Here is a 23,122-nt window from a genome sequence, read left to right on the forward strand (position 1 = left end):
CCTTCTAAACTCGAATGAGTACAGACCCAGAGTCCTCAATCATTCCTCATGTGATAAGCTCTTCATTCCAGGGATCATTGTGAACCTCCTCTGGACCCTTTCCAAGGCCAGCACATCCTTCCTTAGATATGGGGCCCAAAACTGCTCTCAATACTCCAAATGGGGTCTGACCAGAGCCTTACACAGCCTCAGAAGTACATCCCTGCTCTTGTATTCTAGCCCTCTCGACATGAATGCTAACATTGCATTTGCCTTCCTAACTGCCGACTGGACCTGCACGTTAAACTTAAGAGAATCTTGAACAATGACTCCCAAGTCCCTTTGTGCTTCTGATTTTCTAAGCATTTTCCCACTTAGAAAATAGTCTCTGCCTCCATTCCTCCTTCCAAAGTGCATAACCTCACACTTTTCCACATTGTATTCCATCTGCCACTTTGCCCACTTTCCTAACCTGTCCAAGTCCTTCTGCAGCCCCCCCTGCTTCCTCAATACTGTCTGTCCCTCTACATATCTTTGTATCATCTACAAACTTAGCAACAGTGCCTTCAGTTCCTTCCTCCAAATCGTTAAAGTCTATTGTGAAAAGTTGTGGTCCCAGCACTGACCCCTGAGGCGCATCACTAGTCACCGGCTACCATCCTGGAAAAGACCCCTTTATCCCCACTCTCTGCCTTCTGCAAGAATCTAGTGTGTCTCCAGGCTTATTTCCAGCTGTGTACCTCTCATAGTTAACGATTGTTCAAGGCAGGCTTCCATTTTCACATCTACATAATCCCCATGTACAGGTGATAAAGTAAAGAAGTAAAGTGAGAAAAGTTTGCTGCTTTTTCTTTGCTTCCTCCTTTTTGTGAAATTGAATTGAACCTGTGGTTTTCCCCATGAACTTTAAAGGGATCGTTGTTTGAAAACAGGAACTTCCTTCCACACGGAAGTGGTTTTGTTCTGCTGTGGATGATGCTGCACTTTGTAAACCTGCCTTTAGGTGGCACCATTGCTGCTCCGGTTCAGGTGTGAATGACCGGAGCACACCATCTAATCCCTACAGTGCAGACACAGGCCATTCGGTCCATCGCGTCTGCGCCTACTCTCTTGCGCATCTTACCCAGGCTCTCCCCTCCGGCCGATCCCCATAACCCCACACATTGGCTAATCCATGTTACCTACACATCTGTGCAGCGTGGGAGGAAACCCATGGGGAGAATGTGCAAACTCCACACAGACGCTGAATTGAACCCGGGTCCCTGACGCTGTGTGGCAGCTGTCACCCACACCACCTGGGATAGGTGGAGCTTTGTTCACAAACTGGCAGCAGGTGCTAGCAGTCTGGGGCAAGATGTCGCAGATCATGATCTTGCACAGAAACAGGCCATTTTGCCCGGCACATCTCTGTCAATGTTTATGCTCCGTATAAACTTCATCTCATCCCTCCATCGTATCATCCCATCACCAAATCCTTCTGTCCCTTTCTTCCTCCTGAGTTTTCCCTCGAATACATCTATTGGGCAGCACGGTGGCACAGTGGTTAGCACTGCTGCCTCTTGGCGCCAGGGACCCAGGTTCGATTCCTGGCTTGGGTCGCTGTCTGTGTAGAGTTTGCATGTTCTCCCCCTGTCTGCGTGGGTTTCCTCCGGGTGCTCCGGTAACTTCCCACAGTCTAAGGATGTGCAGGTTAGGTTGATTGGCCATGCTAAATTGACCCTAGTGTCAGGGGATTAACGGTAAATATGTGGGGTTATGGGTATAGGGCCCGAATGGGATTGTGGTTGGTGCAGACTCGATGGGCCGAATGGCCTCCTTCTGCCCTGTAGGGATTCTATGATTCTATGCTACTCATCTCCATTTCGGCACGGTAGCACAGTGGTTAGCACTGCTGCTTCACAGCTCCAGGGTCCCGGGTTCGATTCCCGGCTCGGGTCACTGTCTGTGTGGAGTTTGCACATTCTCCTCGTGTCTGCGTGGGTTTCCTCCGGGTGCTCCGGTTTCCTCCCACAGTCCAAAGATGTGCGGGGTAGGTTGATTGGCCAGGTTAAAAATTGCCCCTGAGATGCATAGGTAAGCGGGATTAGCGGGTAAATATGTGGGGGTAGGGCCTGGGTGGGATTGTGGTCGGCGCAGACTCGATGGGCCGAATGGCCTCCTTCTGCACTGTAGGGTTTCTATGATTTTCTATGAGGGTTTCTATGATTTCACGTTATTCACCTCCATTCCCTGTGTGCTGCCCCTATATTCTTTCCCCTAACAAGGGGACAGAGCTGCCCCGTTGAAAAGAAAACATTTCCAGGGCTTTGGGGAAAGAGCTGGGCTCAGCAGGAAAAATCGGATAGCTGTGCCGTAAAACCAGCACAAGGCATTTATCTGTTAACCTTAGACAGCCTGCCTATGTGCTCCAGTCACCGTGGCCCTCGAGAATCGATTTAATGTTGAAGTCTATCATATTTCTGTGGAGGATTCGGAGGTGAACCATCCGGGTGGGATCCCAGTGCCTTGGATTAAAGGCAGATGCCCTGCTGTTTAATAGCCTGCTGGCAAAGCACAGTGCTGTTGCTAATCTTTGTGAGCCTATAATGCGTGCTTTGGTTAAGCTGTAAGCAGGGTTGTATCCTGATCCAGAGGATAAGAAAGCTTTCACCTGGAATTAGTGTAAAAAAAAAGGTTTGGAATATATAATCCCCTTCAAGGGCAATTGTCCTTTAATTCGTGCCAGTGGGGAACAAGGTAACTTTGACTGCATCAATCCTCATTCATAGGAACAGGATGAGGCCATTCAGCCCCTCGAACCTGTCCCACCATTCAATACGTCCATGGCAGAAGCGTCTGTACCTTACCCAACTGCCTTTGCTTCATCTGCTTTATATTCGTGGAGAGCTAAGTAGCTTTTGATCTCTGATTTCAAGGGAATAGTTGAGTCAGTATCTCTGCTGATTGTGGGTGAAATACTTCCTAGCTGCCCTGCTGAAAGACTTGGCAGTGACGTTAAGGTTATGTCTCCGTGCCCGAGAGTTCCCCAACAGCTGCAGCTCATTGGCTTGGATGAGTATTTTTGTGCGCTTCACTTTTTAAAACTCAGCGTATTCCATCACCTGTGCCTCTATCAATTTACAGAGCGAGAAATCTCAGACTCGACAAATCAGCAGATTCCAGGGCCACGCACCCTTGTCGACCGTGGAAATTGCAGCTTCAGACTTGCTGCCTTGGTTGCGATCCGCACCTTTCCCTGCACCCTGCTTCCCCTGCTCTACCCCTCTCACTGTCAGCCTCCCCCATCTTCACTCCATTCCCCGCTACCCTGATTTCCCTGCCTCCTTCCTCTCTCTGCACTCTTTCCCCCACCCACCCCACTCAGATCTCATCCCCTCGCATCTCTCCATTGCTGCCGGCTCCCCTCACTCCTTTTGATGTTGACCAGTGCCCGACAAGAGCAATGATATCGCAATCAGCCCCACCTCCCACCCACATCTGGCTTGGACGCTGACTTCCATTTTTAACCGTTGCTACTTCTGTATTCAAACTCTTGCACAAGGAGCTGGCTTTCCTGTCCAGAAAGCTTGTGTCCTGTTGTTGCAACATTCCATTGTGTTTTCCTGTCAGTGTTTCCCATGGGGCTCTACACTGGCCCCAGTTTAACGCAGCAGCTCAGTAGCGGGGAAGGGGTTTTTGATGCCGTTCTATTTTACTTTTCTACGTGCTTGTGGGGCGATGCAATTTACTTGCAAATCAAAGAACTCGGAGAGAGAAGTTTGGCCCTGCATGGCCTGATTAATTGTGCTCAGAGTCCAGTCTCTCGCCCTTGGCATCGGTGTGTGAGATGTGCTTGTGATTGACATAATTAACCTGCCTGCTGTGGCTCTGCTGCTTCAGGGGAGGCAATGGCCTAGTGGTATTATCGCTAGACTATTAACCCAGAAACTCAGCTAATGTTCTGGGGACCCGGGTTCGAATCCCGCCACGGCAGATGGTGGAATTTGAATTCAATAAAAAATATCTGGAATTAAAAGTCTAATGTGACCATGAAATTTGATTTGATTTATTATTGTCACATATATTAACATACAGTCAAAAGTATTGTTTCTTGCACGGTACACGGATAAAGCATACCGTTCATAGAGAAGGAAAGGAGAGGGTGCAGAATGTAGTGTTACAGTCATAGCTAGGGTGTAGAGAAAGATCAACTTAATGTGAGGTAGGTCCATTAAAACGTCTGACAGCAGCAGGGAAGAAGCTGTTCTTGAGTCTGTTGGTACGTGACCTCAGACTTTTGAATCTTTTTCCCGGTGGAAAAGAATGTCCGGGATGCGTGGGGTCCTTAATTATGCTGGCTGCTTTGCCGAGGCAGTGGGAAGTATAGACAGAGTCAATGGATGGGAGGCTGGTTTGCATGATGGATTGGGCTACATTCACAACCTTTTGTAGTTCCTTGCGGCCTTGGGCAGAGTAGGAGCCAATCCAAGCTGTGATACAACCAGAAAGAATGCTTTCTATGGTGCATCTGTAAAGGTTGGTGAGAGTCGTAGCGGACATGCCAAATTTCCTTAGTCTTCTGAGAAAGTAGAGGCATTGGTGGGCTTTCTTAACTATAGTGTCGGCATCAGGGGACCAGGACAGGTGATCTGGACACTTAAAAACTTGAAGCTCTCGATCCTTTCTACTTCGTCTTCATTGATGTAGACTATTGTCTGCATGAAACCATTGTCGATTGTCGGAAAGACCCATCTGGTTCATGAATGTCCTTTAGGGAAGGAAATCTGCCGTCCTTACCTGGTCTGGCCTACATGTGACTCCAAAGGCACAGCAATGTGGTTGACACTCAACTGGTCTCGGGCAACTAGGGTTGGGCAATAAATGCTGGCCAGCCAGGTACACCCATGTTCCATGAATGAATATTTTTAAAAATGCATTTATATAGCACCACTTACGTTGCAAATTGTTTCCAGGCACTTCAAAGGGATATCTTTGGGCCACATTTGACACTTAAAACACACAAACCAAAATCTTGAACGAATAGGCAGGAGCATCTCAGAAAGGGGAAAGAGAGAAGTGAAGATGGACAGAGAGGAAAGGGTCGTGCCAAGTGTGAACAGCGATACCGTTCATTCGGGGGAGGGGGAGATGCCTTTTTGCTCTGATGTGTGACTGAGTGTGATAATATAGTTCCAGTCAGGAAAGTGTAATACAACACATCATTAACATTGGTCCTGCATCTTGCTGCAGTTTGTCCTGGAACTTCTGAGTGTTTTCCTCTTCAATGTGGATTATCCCTCGGCGGAGAGTGGATTGAGTTTTTGAGAGATTTGCCCGTCACGGGCTGGTCTTCCTGTGACGCAAAGAGGAGTCGCGTGCTGCTGAAATGTGAGCTGCCTGACTGCCCCTATTAGTACTTTGTCGTTGCTCCATTGTCTGGCTTTAGCCCTGAAAAGTTCAAGGAATTCTGCTGTATACTTCAAATCCAGTCGGGCAATGGATCCTCGAACCATTCAGCGTTGATGGCTCAGTCTGTCATTCACTGGCAGTCACCGATGGCTCCCCACCCTCCCCCATCACTGACCCGGCCACTCAGATTGAAGCCTGCCGTGCTGTGTGAATTAGTCCATCTCATTGGTGTGAAAACAAATCTATCTCACTTCCCCTTGAGAAGCATAAAGTGGTCTTATTGCCAAACTAAGAATGACAGCTACCAATGCTTTGTCATAGCCTCCGAATGTTTCACAATCATTTGATTACTTTTCAATTGCAGCCACTGTCTTTTATCTATCGATCTCTCTCTCTCTCCATTTCTACCTGGCCCCTTCTCTTTGAGAAAGCTCCCTGCTTGTTGGATAGTGCCATGGCATAGTTTACTTGCCTGAACCAGCAAGCTTGGCTTTAACATCTCATTTGGAAAGTGACGCAGCTATCAGCCTCGATTATGCACGCTATCAAAGGGAGTTCGATCATTGCAATTCCCCTGTAGGGCAGCACGGTGACAGAGTGGTTAGCATTGCTGCCTCACAGCGCCAGGGGCCTTGGGCCACTGTCTGTGTGGAGTCTGCACATTCTCCCCGTGTCTGCGTGGGTTTCCTCCGGGTGCTCCAATTTCCTCCCACAGCCCAAAGATGTGTGGGTTAGGTTGATTGACCACGATAAATTGGCCCTATTAGCAGGGGAATTATGTGGGGTTATGGGAATAGGGCCTGGGTGGGATTGTAGTTGGTGCAGACTCTATTGGCCGAATGGCGGTCTCTTGCACTGTAGGGATTCTATGGGATGTCTCTTCCTAACCAGTCAAGCAATGTCTGGCCCTTCTAAAGTCTTTTTGCTTGTTAAATATTAGTTACCTTTAATCATTGGAATTTTTAGTTATGAGTTGCTGAGGTCCAGTTTTTTATAGTTTGCTCGATGTGGCTCCGTCATTTTGAATGTGGAGACAGTTTGACCTGCTTTGAATTTGTCCCAGGTATTCTCCAACTCTCCAAAACCACCTGTTCTTTACACAACTGCTCTCTGGTCTCCTCAGTTGCCTTGAGGTGTGTATTAATGGGATTGTGGAATTACTGGTTTTCAGCCCCATCGCCCTGTTTGGGGCCTCTGATGCGCTGATTATCAAACCCAAGCAAGTGTATAGTGGCCCCATCATGACATGGAACTGTCGTTCTTCCACTGTCATGAGCTCCAAACCCTGGAACAAATTCCCTAATGGCACTGGGGTGAATCCTCTTGATGCATTCAGGAATGGACAGAATGCTGACCTTGCCGGAGAAGCCCACATCCCGAGGACAGATCTTTTTAAACAATTAGCCTTGGAATAGAGTGCATCACAGATTTACCAAAATGATATCTGAACGATATGACCACAAGGAACTACAAAAGGTCGTGAGTGTAGCCCAATCCATCACGCAAACCAGCCTCCCATCCATTGACTCTGTCTACACTTCCCGCTGCCTCGGAAAAGCAGCCAACATAATTAAGGACCCCACGCACCCCGGACATTCTCTCTTCCACCTTCTTCCGTCGGGAAAAAAATACAAAAGTCTGAGGTCACTGGAGTAAAGAACCTGCTGGTGGTGCTTGACAAGAGTCTCTCCCTGAGGTTCTGGGAAGTTCTGGCTTCAAACTGTTCTGAGTGTATCAAGAGGACTGCTAGAACTTAGAAGATTGAGAGTTTTCAATTCTCCAACCAAAGGACTCGGTTCCAGTATCACACGAGTCTTTGCTGTGTTGAACCTGTTCAAAGGGTTTTGAAGCAACTGAGGAGACAAGAGAGCAGTTGTGTAAAGAACAGGTGGTTTTGGAGAGTTGGAGAATACCTGGGACAAATTCAAAGCAGGTCAAACTGTCTCCACATTCAAAATGACGGAGCCACATCGAGCAAACTATAACCGACTCAAGAACAGCTTCTTCCCTGCTGCTGTCAGACTTTTGAATGGGACCTACCTTGTATTAAGTTGATCTTTCTCTACACCCTAGCTATGACTGTAGCATTACATTCTTCACTCTCTCGTTTCCTTCTCTATGAACGGTGCGTTTTGTCTGTGTAGCATGCAAGAAACAATACTTTTCACTGTATGTTAATACATGTGACAATAATAAATCAAATCAAAATCAAAATATGAGGTGATGTTATTCCCTTGAATATAGAAGGTTAAGGGAGTGATTTGATTGGAGTTTTTAAAATATTAAGGGGGACAGAATGGATTGGTTGAGAGAAACGAGTTCCCCTTGTTGGGCTGTCTTGGACCAGCGGGCATAGCCTAAAGATTACAGCCAGATCTTTCAGAAATGAAATCAGGAAACACTTCTGCACACACAGGGTGCTGTGTAAAGTGTTATGTACAAGGGATATTGTCCTTGAAGGTGGTGGGACATACTGAGTGTGGAATGTTATGGTTCAGGTCAGAAGCTCCAAAGTGTTTTATGGAGCCCGCCGGGATCATAAGTTTTGCACCTCGAATTTGGCGAGGATAAGCATGATCTGTTTCACCTCCGGTGTGATTCAAATGACCCACTAGGGAGCTTTTATCAAACATAGTTTATATAAGAATATAGTTAACACGTGGAAAGAAAATTAGCAATAACTTTTATCAATTACAAACAAAAACAAAACAACCACAATAATGTATAACCCTCAACAAATGTATCTAACATGTTCCAATCAAACAAAAACCTTCCACAGACTAAACCCTTTGAACAGGTTCAACACAGCAAAGACTCGTGTGATACTGGAACCGAGTCCTTTGGTTGGAGAATTGAAAACTCTCAATCTTGTAAGTTCTAGCAGTCCTCTTGATACACTCAGAACAGTTTGAAGCCAGAACAACTTTCCAGAACCTCAGGGAGAGACTCTTGTCAAGCACCACCAGCAGGTTCTTTACTTTAGGAAGGCAATAAGCCTTGCTTTCAGCTAACCAGCAGAATTTCCAAAACCAGAGGGAGAGAGACACTTGCTTCCGGCTTGATGTCCCTTCTAAAACTAAAACCTGCAGCTCAGAACTGAAAGTGAAAGAGTCCTGTCATCTGACCTGCAAACATTCTTTCTCCTGACAATGCAGGGCCAGAAAACTAATTCCCAAAGTAAAAATAAACGACCTCCATTTAAGCCACTGAAGGAGCAATAAAAGGACTCCTCGTAGACAGCCCGGCAGCAATGACATCAGCTCAGGCTGTGAGCTGCAGAGAACATGATTTAAAAAAAATCTCTTAAAGGTACACTCACATCACAGCAGTGAGCCAAACAAATGGGATTTTCACCTTCATAAATAGAGGCATTTTGTACAAAAGTAGTGAAGTAACACGCTGAATCTTTATAAAGATTTGGCTTTGGCCACAATAGGCAGTTCTGGTCACTCCCAAATGTTCAGATCTTCGAGTGGGTGCAGAGGAGATTTACCAGAATGATTCCAGGGATAGAGAATTTCTACTCCAAGGTTTGATTTGATTTATTATTGTCACATGTATTAGCATACAGTGAAAAGTATTGTTTCTTGTGCGCTATACAGACAAAGCATACCGTTCATAGAGAAGGAAAGGAGAAGGTACAGAATGTAGTGTTACAGTCATAGCTAGGGTATCATTAAAAGAGTTGGAATAAGGTTTTAGAAGCATAGGATGAGAGTAAAATATAGAATTAGAAGGTATGCTGGGCACAGCTTGCAAGAAGTTGCCTTTCTCTGGCACCATCTTGGAGGTGAGGTTAGGGTTGGAGACGCTGGGGTTTTTCTCCTTGGAGCGAAGGAGATCGAGGTGTGATTAGAGGTGGACAAGGTTGTGACAAGTTTAGATACAAAGAAAAGCTGTTTGCATTACTGATGGCACAAGGACTGGGGACAGGGAATTAAGCTTTTGGGTAAGAGGTGCAGAGGAGGTTGTGAGGAAGCAGTTTCTTATGCGGCGAGTAGTGATGACCTAAAGTAGCTGCCCAGGATGGTGAAGGAAGCAAAGGTGATGAATGATTTCAAAGGGAAATTGGATGGACACTTCAGCAAAATAAAGTTGCAGAGCTTCAGAGAAAGAGCTGGGAAATGGGACTGTCTAGATTGTTCAATAAAGGCTCGCAGCCTGCATGGACTCAGTGGCTCGAATGGTCCCCCCCTGTGCCATAATAACTCCATAGCCCCCTCGGGCAAGGTTGTTATATGGAGTTAGGTCACAGATCAGCCATGGTCTCATTGAAGGGCTGAACAGGCTTGAGGGGTTAAATCTATTGAGTCTCTACTGTGTACAAGGAGGCCATTTGGCCCATTGAGTCTGCACAGACTATCCTCAAGAGTTTCTTACCCAGGCCTATCCCTGCACCTTATCCCCATAAGCCTGTACATTTACCATGGCCAATCCACCTCACCTACACATTTTTGGACTGTGGGAGGAAACCGGAGTACCTGGAGGAAACTCCTAATGATCCCTTTTTAATTTTCCTGTGTTCTTATTTTTGGATCTACTTTGGGAATTGGTTGAGGAAGAATTGGATGCAACATCACTCTAAAAGATGGGGAAGCATCATACGTGCCTTATCCCTCTGTCTCAGTTCAAGGCGACATAAATGAACCAAGAAAACTAATAAGGACATTTTGAAGGAAGTTGCAAAGGATAATGACTGTTTCAGTAACAAACCAGGCAGCAACCTTCAGTGTCGATTCTAACAGCTATACCTTGGAAATTATTGGAATAAAAGAGTAGTAACAGCAGGTATGACAAGGTTATATGAGTGGACTAGCAGAATAAGAGGAGACTGCTTTTTATCTAGGATTTAATCCAGGCAAGGCAATGGCCTCGTGGTATTATCACGAGACTATTAATCCAGAAATTTAACTAATGTTTTGGAGACCTGGGTTTGAATCCCATCACGGCAGATGGTGGACTTGGAATTCAGTAAAAAAAAATCTGGAATTGAGAACCTACTGATGACCGTGAAACCATTCTCGATTGTCGGAAAAACCCATATGGATCACGGATATCCTTTAGGGAAGGGAATCTGCCTTCCTTACCTGGCCTGGCCTACATGTGACTCCAGAACCACAGCAATATGGTTGACTCTCAACTGCCCTCTGAACAAGAGCAACTAGGGATGGGCAATAAATGCTGGCCAGCCAGCGACGCCCATGTCCCACGAATGAATAAAAAAGATTTTTCCGAAATTCTCAAAAGCGCTCTGTGTACAAGTTACACATTCCAAAAAATGGAGGATTTGCTTGTAACACAGACTCAACACATTGTAGACTTGTTTCATCCGCTCTGGGTGTGGGATCCTGGTCTGACAACGTCAGGATTTAAAATTTTTCACCTTTGGTTTCTAATTCCTCCGTGGCCTTGCCTCTCCCTCCTTTCTCTCTAACCACCTCCAGTCCAGTAATCCGCCATGACTTCTGCATCCCTCCAGTTCTGACCATTTGTGCACCCTGATTGTCATCATTCCACTCTCGGTGGCCACATCTTCATTCTTAAGCTCTGGTATTCTAGATGGTGACACTGTGGTAATGTCACTGAACTAGCAATCCAGGGGCCCAGGCTAATGCTGTGGAACACAGGTTTAAATCCCACTGCAGCAAACAGTGTTGCTTATCTATATTCAGATTTATTGATTGAAAAAATTAGTCTCAATATTGGTGACCATGAAGCTATCGTCAATTGTTGCAAAAACCCTCCTGGTTCACGAATCTCCTTCAGTGAGGGAAATCTGCAGTCCTAACCTGGTCTGGCCAACTTGTGATTCCAGACCTGCCAAAAATGTGGTTGACTCTGAAGAGCAAGCAACTCAATTCAAGGACAATCCGGGATGGGCAACAAATGCTGGCCTTGCCAGTCACACCCACATCCCGTGAAAGAATGAAGAATTTCTCCCCATAGTTCTTGCCTTCTCTCCTGGCCGCCTTGTACACCAACCCTTCCCGTTTATTTTTGAGAATGTACCACTTTGCTCATGTAATGGTGGCAGGAATTTTGAGGAGACATGGTGTGTGATTCATGGTGTTCATACTCGTTTCGGGGTATTTTCAGGCGCAGCGCTTTAACTAATCTGTACTCTGCTTTCTCTCTCTCCCTCTCCAGCCCTTCTGCACCAACATCTGATACAGAGATTGGCAGTCAGATCAAACCGGTAAGATTATGCTATATTTGCAAAACTCTCATCGTGCAGTGTGGAAATCCGGCTGTGTTGGTTTGCATTTTGTCCCATGGTGGGGGGGTGGTTCAGCCACATGACACTAGGAGTGGGCCGAACCCTAACAATGTGAGGCTGCTGTGTGGGTCAGAGGGGAGCCACCGGGTCAGGGTGGAGGTCACTGGGGAACGCCATTCGTTCGTTTGAAAGGTGGCAGAAATCTTGGAATTTTAAAAAGCTGTTAAACGGAAAGGGGGCTTTATCAGTGGAGAAAGCAGGGTTGGTCTTTCTGGAAATCTCTCTTTATTTTGAAACTTTATCCAGTGACTGAGAACTGCTCGCTTGAAGGGAAATCGTAAATGCACTCGTTTGCAGACAACACAGCAATAGGTGGAGTTGTGGATACTATAGAAGATTGTCAGAGGATGCAGTGAGATATAGATCAGTTGCAGATATGGGCAGAGAACTGGCAGATGTAGATTAATCTGGGCAAGTGTGAGGTGCTGCACTTTGGGAGATCAAATGTTAAGGGTAAGTGTACAGTCAATGGCAGGACCTGTACAGCATTGATGCACAAGGGGGAACTTGGGGTTCAAGTCCATAGCTCCCTGAAAGTGGCCACAAAAGTAGATAGAACATAGAACAGTACAGAACAGGCCCTTCGGCCCACGATGTTGTGCCGAGCTTTATCTGAAACCAAGATCAAGCTATCCCACTCCCTATCATCCTGGTGTGCTCCATGTGCCTATCCAATAACCGCTTAAATGTTCCTAAAGTGTCCGACTCCACTATCACTGCAGGCAGTCCATTCTACACCCCAACCACTCTCTGAGTAAAGAACTTACCTCGGACATCCTTCCTGTATCTCCCACCATGAACCCTATAGTTATGCCCCCTTGTAATAGCTCCATCCACCCGAGGAAATAGTCTTTGAACGTTCAGTCTATCTATCCCCTTCATCATTTTATAAACCTCTATTAATTCTCCCCTCAACCTCCTCCGCTCCAGCGAGAACAGCCCTAGCTCCCTCAACCTTTCTTCATAAGACCTTATTTCAATCGATACTTTAGATAGGGTGGTAACAAAAGCAGACGGCAAGCTTGCCTTTATTGGTCGGGGCATTGAGTACAAGAGTCAGGATGTCATGTTGCAGCTTTATAAAACTTTGGTTAGACCGCACTTAAGAGCATTGCATTCAATTCTGGTCACCACATTACAGGAAAGATGTGGAGGCTTTGGAGAGGGTGTAAATGAGGTTTACCAGGATGCTTCCTGGGTTAGAGAGTATGAGCTATAAGGGGAGGCTGGACAAACTAGGGTTGTTTTCTCTGGAGCGGCGGAGGCTAAGGGGGGACCTGATAGAAGTCTATAAAATTATGAGAGGCACAGATAGGGTTGACAGTCGGAATCTTTTTCCCAGAGTTGAAATGTCTAATACAAGGGGGAATGTGCTTAAGGTGAGAGGGAGAAAGTTCAAAGGAGATGTGAGGGGCAAGTTTTTTTACACAGAGAGTGATAGGTGTCTGGAACGCGCTGCCAGGGTGGTTGTGGAGGCAGATACGATCGGGGCGTTTAAGGGGCTTTTAGGTAAGCACATGAATAGGCAAGGAATAGAGGGATATGGAGCAAGAGCAGGCAGAAGGGATGAGTTTAAATTGGCGTCATGTTTGGCACAGATTACAGGATTACGGATTGTGGGCAGAAGGGCCTGTTCCTGTGCTGTACTGTTCTATGTCCGTTATTATTTCACTGATCGCATCAGTTTCTAAAGGGAATGTGTGTTAACTTTCCGAATTAAATGTCTCCTCAACGTTTCAGGGATCTATGAAAGGGCTGCCAACGATGGGAGCCACTGCAAGCGGATCATCTCTGTTAGAATCATCTTCACTCGCATCAAGCTTGGCCTTCCCTTCCTCCAAAGGTAAGGGATGCAGGGTTTAGTATCGGGGTGTGGCGTCGAAGGTGAATTTGCTGTCACTGGGGAAAGGTGCTTCAACTGGATATTTGGCAATTTTACAACCAGAGAACACAGATCTTTGATGAAAGAACCAGACAGAGAGGAATTATACTTTAATAAAGCGATTTCTGATGATCTGGAAGGCATTGCCTGAAAGGACGGTGTCAGCAGATTCAAAAATAACTTTCAAAAGCAAATTGGATAAATACTTGGAAAGAAATGGGAAACAGAGCGAGATGAAATGGGAAGAGTGGTATCTGAACTGAAGCATAACAGGGCTCCATAATATGCAGGCGTAAGATTGCAGCTGGAATCTGAGAATGCTTTCAAAATTAATTGTGTATTGTGGCATGCCACCTTGCAGGAGAGTAACTGCTTGAGGCAATTTGAGTTTGGAATTGAGACACATACTGTAGCTTTAACGCAGGGGTGTACAACCTCTTCCTCAGTCACAGCAGAGCCCAGGCAATCGAGGGAGTCTGGGATCTTTGGGTACAGAAGGCCCACTGTCCCTGAACTGGCTTTTTGAAAGAGTTTCCCATTTATTCTTCTCTCTCCCCAGGAAAGCTTTGGCATCGCTCCCTTGTTTTTGTACATTGTGCTTTTTTAATGCACCTCCCTTAAAGCTTACATTGTCTTCTCATTCGTCCTCGCATTGTGGGGATATGGTGGCATCGTGGTAATGTCACTTGACTCGTAATCCAGAGGCCCAAGCTAATGCTCTGGGACATGGGCTCATGGCGACTGGTGCTTCAAAAAGTCGTGAACGTAGCCCAGTCCATCTCCCAAACCAGCCTCCCATCCATTGACACTGTCTACACTTCCTGCAGCCTCAGAAAAGCAGCCAGCGTAATCAAGGACCCCACCCACCCCAGACATTCTCTCTTCCACCTTCTTCCATTGGGAAAAGATATAAAAGTCTGAGGTCAGGTACCAACCGACTCGAGAACAGCTTCTTCCCTGCTGCCGTCAGACTTTTGAATGGACCTACCTCGCATTAAGTTGATCTTTCTCGACATCCTAGCTATGACTGTAACACTACATTCTACACTCTCTCGTTTCCTTCTCTATGAATGGGATGCTTTGTATAGCACGCAAGAAACAGTAGTGTTCACTTACGTTAATTCATGTGACAATAATAAATCAAATCAAATTTGAATTCAATTCTGGACTATAAAGCTAGTCTCAGAGTTGGTGATCTTGACAGCTCGCATCGATTGTCGCAAAAACCCATATGGTTCAGTAATGTCCTTTCAGGGAAGGAAATTTGCCATCCTTACCCGGTCTGGCCTACACGTGACTCCAGACCCACAGCAATGTGGTTGACTTTTAAGTGCCCTCTGGAATAGCCTAGCAAGCTGCTCAGTTCAAGGGCAATTGGGGATTGCCCTCAGTTTCAGGGACAGTGGGCCTTCTGTACTCAAAGATCCCAGACTCCCTCGATTGCCTGGGCTCTGCTGTGACTGAGGAAGAGGTTGTACACCCCTGCGTTAAAGCTACAGTATGTGTCTCTCTCAATTCCAAACTCAAATTGCCTCAAGCAGTTATTCTCCTGCAAGGTGGCATGCCACAATACACAGTTAATTTTGAAAGCATTCTCAGATTCCAGCTGCAATCTTACGCCTGCATATTATGGAGCCCTGTTATGCTTCAGTTCAGATACCACTTTGTCATTTGTAGATTAGTCTTCCTTAAGTTCCCATTTCTTCTTTAATGTAATTTAATGTTTATTTATTAGCCACAAGTAAGGCTTATATTAACACTGCAATGAAGTTACTGTGAAAATCCCCTAGTTGCCACACTCCGGCGCCTGTTCGGGTACAATCATAGAAATCATAGAAACCCTACAGTGCAGAAGGAGGCCATTCGGCCCATCAAGTCTGCACCGACCACAATCCCACCCAGGCCCTACCCCCACATATTTACCCGCTAATCCCTCTAACCTACGCATCTCAGGACTCTAAGGGGCAATTTTTAACCTGGCCAATCAACCTAACCCGCACATCTTTGGACTGTGGGAGGAAACCGGAGCACCCGGAGGAAACCCTCGCAGACACGGGGAGAACGTGCAAACTCCACACAGACAGTCACCCAAGCCGGGAATCGAACCCGGGTCCCTGGTGCTGTGAGGCAGCGATGCTAGCCACTGTGCTATCATGCATCTCGCTCTGTTTCCCATTTGTTCCCACTTCCCCCGCCCCCCCCCCCAATTCACTTTTGAAAGTTATTTTTGAATCTGCTGACAGTCAGTGACGCCCACATCCCTCGAAAGAATAAAGAAGATAAATGTATCACTTCATGCTTCTAAATTACATCCGTCATGTGTTTGTCCATTTCATCACCCAGCATTTGTGTTCTTGAAGATTGCTACTGTCTGCAAAGCTGGGACCTGTTTGTTTCTGATTTCTGGTTTGCCTGGTTGAATTTTGTGGTCTGAAGGATGGGTCAGGATTATTATGAAGCGTGTCGAGGATTTGCTGGGCATGCCATTAACGTGATTGATTTTATTTATCCTTTAATTTGCTGAACGGAGTGAACTGCATGAAAGTGGAATGCCGCAGTTGTGATTCAGCCCCAGTGTGGGGAAATTTTATACATATTCACTGCAATATTTGTGTCTTCTATTCACCCCGTGTCCTCACATGCCTGTCCTGTGGCGCAGATTGTCCGTAAAGATATGCAGTATTCGAAAAGCAGCATGTTTGCCAAGTGCGCGCACTCGATCATCGCTGACAATAACAGTTAATTTGTCTCCGGCTATCTGAGACCCTGCTCCGATTGAACAGCTGGCCCGCTTACTTACAAAACCGTATCCCACGTGCTCCCGGATCACTGCTTTCCCACTCCAAAGGAAGTAGGCATGGAGTCGGACAGGAAGAGATTGCAAAGGGATATAGACCAGTTAATGGACGAAAGCAGAGCGGATAAAATACAATGTGGAGAAATGTGAAGTTATCCACTTCAGAAGGAAATCTAGAATATTTTTAAAATCAAGACAGGATGGGTAATGCTGACACTCAGGAATTGTGTGTTCTGTACACAGACTCCAAAGTGAACATGCAGGTACAGAAGACAGTCAGGAAGGCGCATGATTGCAAAAGGCTTGGAGTGCAGGAATAACCAAATCTTGCTGCAATTATGGACCGCACGGTGGCACAGTGTTCGCACTGCTGCCTCACAGCACCAGGGACCCCATGTCTGCGTGGGTTTCCTCCCGGGTGCTCCGGCTTTCTCCCACACTCCAAAGATGTGCGGATGTGGTTGATTGGCCATGCTAAATTGCCCCTCGGTGTCAGGGGGATTAGAAGGGTAAATGCACGGGGTTACGGGGATAGGGCCTGGGTGGGATTGTTGTCGATGCAGGCTCGAATGGCCGTCTTCTGAACTGCAGGGATTCTATCAAATATGCAGGGCCTTGGTGAGAGCGCAACTGGATAGTTTTGGGTCTCTTTATCTAATAAAGAAGCATATGCTTGCTTTAGAGGTAGTTCAGAAACGAGTCACTGGGCATGGTTGATTTGTTGGTACATATTGCTGGAAAAAGACATTTTGTGAAAGCTTCGACTAAATATCCCTTTGCTGCAACCCGACAGACAGGTTGCTGGGACAAGGGGATTGCCCAATGAGAGAAATTAAATGATTGGCCTATATGACCTAGAGTTTAGAACAATAAGAGGTGACCTCATTGAAACTCTGTAAGGGCTTGACAGAGTGGATGCTGGGAGATGTTTCCCCACAATCAAGAGCTTTAGAAGTGTCTTCATTCAGAGGGTTGTGAATTTTTGACATTCTTCACCCCAGAGAGGTGCGGACGTTTAGTGATTGAAGAGATTCAGCTTAAGGCTGGGTTAGTTTTCGGGCACAAAGGGGATTGTGGGATACGGGGATTGTGCGGGAGGATGGAGTGAAGGTGGAGCAGACTTGAATATCTAAGTGGCTTCCTCCCATTTCTTGGATTCTAAGCACAAGCGCACGCACGCACGCCCCAGATACACGCACACACACACACCCTTTTAAGCACCCATATACACACACCCCCTAAGCACCCTTACACACAGACCCCTCAGCACCCATATGCGCACACCTCTCTAAGCACCCTTAGACACACACCCCCAAGCACCCATACACACACACACAAATGTGTGCACACACACACACACCCCTAAGCGCGTGCACAACACACGCCCACACCCACACACCCCCTAAGCACCCATATACACACACAAGCCCGCACACGTACACCCAGATCACAGCTTTCCCATTATAATTCCTTTTATCCATGGTTTGGGGGATATCGAAAGTACTTTATCTTTTAAACATTGCTGACTTATCCCAACAGTTTTGTTTGATCTGTGCCAGGCTGCCAGAAGCACCTTTGTTTTCTGTGTTGTGTGAAGTCAGCCCAGAGTAATTTTTTGTTTCTTCTTTGATTGCAGCAGGCGTGGGGAAATCTGACCTCCTGCCTGTGGGAAGCACTGGCGAACAGCTCCACAAAATCTCCTCGTATCCAGGAGCCTCCACGTGAGTGACTTTTAACTTTGCAGAACATGTAATTAAATTGAAGCTGCGACTGGGCACAGAATTCACTTAATCTCAGGGAAAGACTGCAACCTGTTCACCGGCTCTGCATTCGCACTTTCCACCTTGGGATCAAACACAATTTCTAAACTCGCAGGCGAAACCAAATTCTTGTGGTTTGTAGTGGGGGGGGGGGGGGGGAGAGATAATGCTGATTTGATTTATTATTGTTACATGTATTAGCATACAATGAAAAGTATTATTTCTTGCACGCTATACAGACAAAGCATACCATTCATAGAGAAGGAAAGGAGAGAGTGCAGAATGTAGGGTTGCAGTCATAGCTAGGGTGTAGAGAAAGATCAACTTAATATGAGGTAGGTCCATTCAAAAGTCTGGCAGCAGTGAAGAAACTGTTCTTGAGTCGGTTGGTACATGTCCTCAGACTTTTGTATCTTTTTCCCGATGGAAGAAGGTGGAAGAGAGAATGTGTGGGGTCCTTAATTATGCCGGCTGCTTTGCCGAGGCAGCGGGAAGCGTAGACCGAGTCAATGGATGGGAGGCTGGGTTATGTGATGAGGAAGACTGCAACAGATAGATTACAGGTTGACAAACTTCGAGAATTGGCGAGTGAAGTTCAACACAGATAACTGAACGAGTTAGGGAATTTTGGTTGGAAGAATAGGTGATCAGAGTAAGAAGCCTCACAACACCAGGTTGAAGTCCAACAGGTTTATTTGGAATCACGAGCTTTCGGAGGGCTGCTCCTTCGTCACTCACCTGATGAAGAAGCAGCGCTGTGAAAGCTGGTGATTCCAGATAAACCTGTTGGACTTTAACCTGGTGTTGTGAGACTTCTTACTGTGCCCACCCCAGCCCAACGCCGGCACCTCCACATCAAGTATAGGTGACGTAGAGGAGCCAAGGCATCTCAGATTGCATCAGTCACCGATTGTTGTGCTCGGAAGAAGAATCGTACAGACACAAAACATTAACTCTGTCTCTCGCTCCACAGATGCTTCCAGACCCGCTGAGTTTTTCCAGCATTTCTGTTTTTATTTCAGATTTCCAGTATCTGTAGTATTTTGCTTTTGTATGCTAAAAGTTGCACCACAGGTTAACAAGACCTTTTTAAAAAAAAAAGCAAACTAAACCTTAAACTTTATTTATAGAGGGATAGAATTGAAAAGTATGGACATTATGTTAAACCTGTATTAATTCTTGGTTAGACCACGACTGCATACAGTTCTGGTTGCCATGTTATAGAAAGGAAACCTAGGTATTAGAGAGGGTGCAGGGAAGCTGATCAAGAATGATAACAGAAATGTGTGTGCATACACTTCAGGGAAGGAGTGACAGGTTCTATCACTCTTCTCTTGAAAAAGAAGGCCGAGGGGTAACAGTGGCGCAGCGGAAACGTGCTGGGCCCATAACCCAGAGGTCGATGGATCGAAACCATTCTCTGCTATTAGATTTTTCTCTATTTTGTCTTTTGAAAAGCATTTAGACAATTACATGGGTAAGATGGGTATAGAGGGATATGGGCCAAATGAGGGCAATTGGGATTAGCTTAGGGGTTTTTAAAAAAAGGTGGCATTGGACAAGTTGGGCCGAAGGGCCTGTTTCCATGCTGTAAACCTCTATGACCCTATGACCTCTATGACTAATATAAATCTTGAAAATTATGAAAGGTTTTGATAGAGTGCATATAGAGAGAATGTTTCTTCCTTTAGGGAAAATCAAAACTAGATGCCATCAATATAAGATAGTCACTAGGAAATTAGGAAGAAACCTCTTTACTGCAAGAGCAGCGAATGCAGAAGTCGCAACCACAGGGATCGGCTGGAGTGAATGGCCCAGGTGTATTTAAGAGGCAGCCGGCCAAGTATCTAAGCAAAGGAGAAAGGACAGATGGTGACGATGGTAAAATGTGATGGGAAAAGGTAGGAGGAGGAAGCTTGAGTGGAGGATAAACATAGGCATGGGCTGGCTGGGCCGAATGGCCTGTTTGTGTGCCTGTTGGTGATGTCTTTGTTGATGGTCCTGTTCAGACAGGGTGCCTGAAGCCTTCCAATGCCACATGACCACATTGACATTTGCTGCCTGTGTGCGTCTGCCTTCCCACCATGTTCTATTCCCTATGTCTTCCCTCAGTGTGTCCTATGACCCCACTGTAATACCGCGCCATTCTGGGGAGGAAATGCTGGACTGGACTCGAGGTTAGGCTGCTCTCTCTCTGATGGTGTTTATTTTTCCTTCTCTTGAAGGGGGTTCCGTTTCACATCTCCAAGCACTTCATCGTTGAACGCACTGAGCACCAAAGGACAGGGTAAGTCCTGGACTGCCATTGTTTGGTGTTCGTATTCAGTTTGTTTCAAGACAGCAAATTTAGAAAGGAGTTTCTCAAATTCTAATTCCATTCTTCAGAATTGAGAACTCATCGAACTCCTTGATGACTTTGGGACTGTCGAGACCACATTCATTGAATGTCGAATAAAGCAGGCTACTCGGTTCACCCAGTCCATGTGGTGTTTATGCTCCACTCACACCTCCTCCCATCCTCTTTCGTGAGGTGGAGATGCCGGCGTTGGACTGGGGTGGGCACAGTAAGAAGCCTCACAACACCAGGTTAAAGTCCAACAGGTTTATTTAGAATCACGAGCTTTCAGAGCGCTGCTCCTTCATCAGGTGAGTGGAGAGTTGGGTTCGCAAACATGGCACATATAGACAAAGACACAATTGCAAGACAATGCGAGTCTTTTCAGGTAATCAAGTCTTTGCAGGTACAGACAGCGTGAGTGGAGAGAGGGTTAAGCACAGGTTAAAGAGGTATGAATTGTCTCCAGCCAGGACAGTTAGTGAGATTTTACTAGCCCAGACCAAATGGTGGGGGTTACAGATAGTGTGACATGAATCCAAGATTCCAGTTGAGGCCGTCCTCATGTGTGCGGAACTTGGCTATCGTGCTGTGTTTGTGAAAACTACCTCTCCACTCGCCTGATGAAGGAGCAGCGCTCCGAAAGCTCATGATTCCAAATAAACCTATTTAAAGTTTATTTATTAGTCACAAATAAGGCTTACATTAACACTTCAATGAAGTTACTGTGAAATTCCCCTTGTCGCCATACTCCGCCACCTGTTCGGGTCAATGCACTTAACCAGTGGGACGAAACCGGAGCACCCGGAGGAAACCCACGCAGACATGGGGAGAACGTGCAGATTCTGCACAGACAGTGACCCAAGCTGGGAATCGAACCTGGTCTCTGGTATTGAGGCAGCAGTGCTAACCACCGTGCCGCCCCGTTGGACTTTAACCTGGTGTTATGAGACTTACTGTGCCCACCCTCTTTCATCCAATTTTATCACCACAGTCTGTCAGTTCCCTCCTCCCTCATGTTTATCCAGTATTCCCTTAAATGCATGTATTCCATTCACACTGTGGTACGATGTTCCACATTCTCACCATCCTTTGGGTACAGAAGGTTTTCCTGAATTCCCAATTGGTTTATGAATGACCGTTTTAAAGTAAGGGTGGCACAGTGGTTAGCACTGCTGCCTCACAGTGCTAGGGACCCAGGTTCAAGTCCCAGCTTGGGTCATTGTGTGGAGTTTGCACGTTCTCCCCGTGTCTGCGTGGGTTTCCTCTGGGCGTTCCTGTTTCTTCCCACAATCCAAAAAGATGTGCTGGTTAGGGTGCAGTGGCCATGCTAAATTGACCCTCAGTGTACCCGAACAGGCGCCGGAGTGTGGCGACTAGGGGATTTTCCCAGTAACTTAATTACAGTGTGAATGTAAGCCTACTTGTGACTAATAAATAAACTTTAAACTTCAATGACCACTAGCTTTATACTTCCCTGTGAGTAGAAATGTCTACTCAATCTCTCACTCTCTCTCTCTCTCACACACACACACACACACACACACACACACACAGACACACAGACACACACCCCCACCCCCCAACCAAACCTTTCAGAGTTGTGAAGATCAGTATCAGGTCAGCCTTCAGTCTTCCCATTTCAAGAATGAAGATCTACAGCCTGTCCGTCCTTTCATATCTTGTAGTCCGTTCTGGTCCGTCCCTTCTAAATCTTCCTTCCCCGTCTTCAGTGGCTCTCAATCCTTTTTATAACCTGGCGACCAGAACTGCACGTCATACTCTGTGCTTTAACTATGGTTTGACACAAGTTCAGTATAACAACCCTACTTTCCGATTCTGTGCCTCTGGAAATAAAGCCTTGCATTTGCTTTGTTTTTTATAAATGGCCTTATTAACCTGCATTGCTGCTCAGTGACTTATATATTTGTATTCACAGATCCCATTGCTCTTTTACCCTGTTTGCAAAGATCCCTATTTTCCAAGTAATATGTGACTCTCTTTTAGCAAGATGTAAAATCACCAACTCACAAATTTTGAAATTCAGTTGCCAATAATTTGCCCATTCTTCATGTTGGTTAGTCTTGTATTCTCAATAGAATCATAGAATCCCGACAGTGCAGAAGGAGGCCATTTGGCCCATTGAGTCTACACCGACCACGATCCCACCCAGGCCCTATCCCCGTAACCTCACATATTTACCCTGCTAATTCCCTGACACTAAGGTGCAATTTAGCACGGCCAATCCACCTCACCTGCACATCCTTCGACTGTGGGAGGAAACCAGAGCATCCGAAGGAAACCCACACAGACACGGGGGAGAATGTGCAAACTCCACACAGACAGTGACCCGAGGCCGGAATCAAACTCGCTGTCCCTGGCGCTGTGCAGCAGTGCTCCCCGCTGTGCCACCGTGCTGCCCACTGTGCCACCGTGCTGCCCACTGTGCCACCGTGCTGCCCACTGTGCCACCGTGCTGCCCGCTGTGCCACCGTGCTGCCCGCTGTGCCACCGTGCTGCCCGCTGTGCCACCGTGCTGCCACTTGCTCGTGAGGCTTGATTATCTTTCCAAATTTGGTGCTGCCACAAATTTAGAAATTGTTTTTGATTCCAAAGTCTAATTTGTCAACATAGTTTATGAATAAAAAAGTTAAAATTTATATATCAGTGTCACAACTAAGGCTTACATTAACACTGCAATGAA

The 23,122-nt window shown here is 46.3% G+C and overlaps 1 protein-coding gene across 3 annotated transcripts in view; it reads left to right on the top strand.

Annotated features, from left to right (window-relative positions):
* Window positions 1-23,122, top strand: part of nup214 (nucleoporin 214) — a 211,644-nt gene that overhangs the window by 77,534 nt on the left and 110,988 nt on the right. For all 3 annotated transcript variants that reach the window (XM_078226236.1, XM_078226235.1, XM_078226237.1), the window contains 4 exons: window positions 11,515-11,563; window positions 13,385-13,487; window positions 17,960-18,044; window positions 20,309-20,370. In XM_078226236.1, coding sequence (XP_078082362.1) covers window positions 11,515-11,563; window positions 13,385-13,487; window positions 17,960-18,044; window positions 20,309-20,370 — 299 coding nt within the window. The remainder of the gene's footprint in view (window positions 1-11,514; window positions 11,564-13,384; window positions 13,488-17,959; window positions 18,045-20,308; window positions 20,371-23,122) is intronic.

Source organism: Mustelus asterias, chromosome 13 (genome assembly GCF_964213995.1).
Source record: "Mustelus asterias chromosome 13, sMusAst1.hap1.1, whole genome shotgun sequence".
Lineage (NCBI taxonomy): Eukaryota > Metazoa > Chordata > Chondrichthyes > Carcharhiniformes > Triakidae > Mustelus > Mustelus asterias.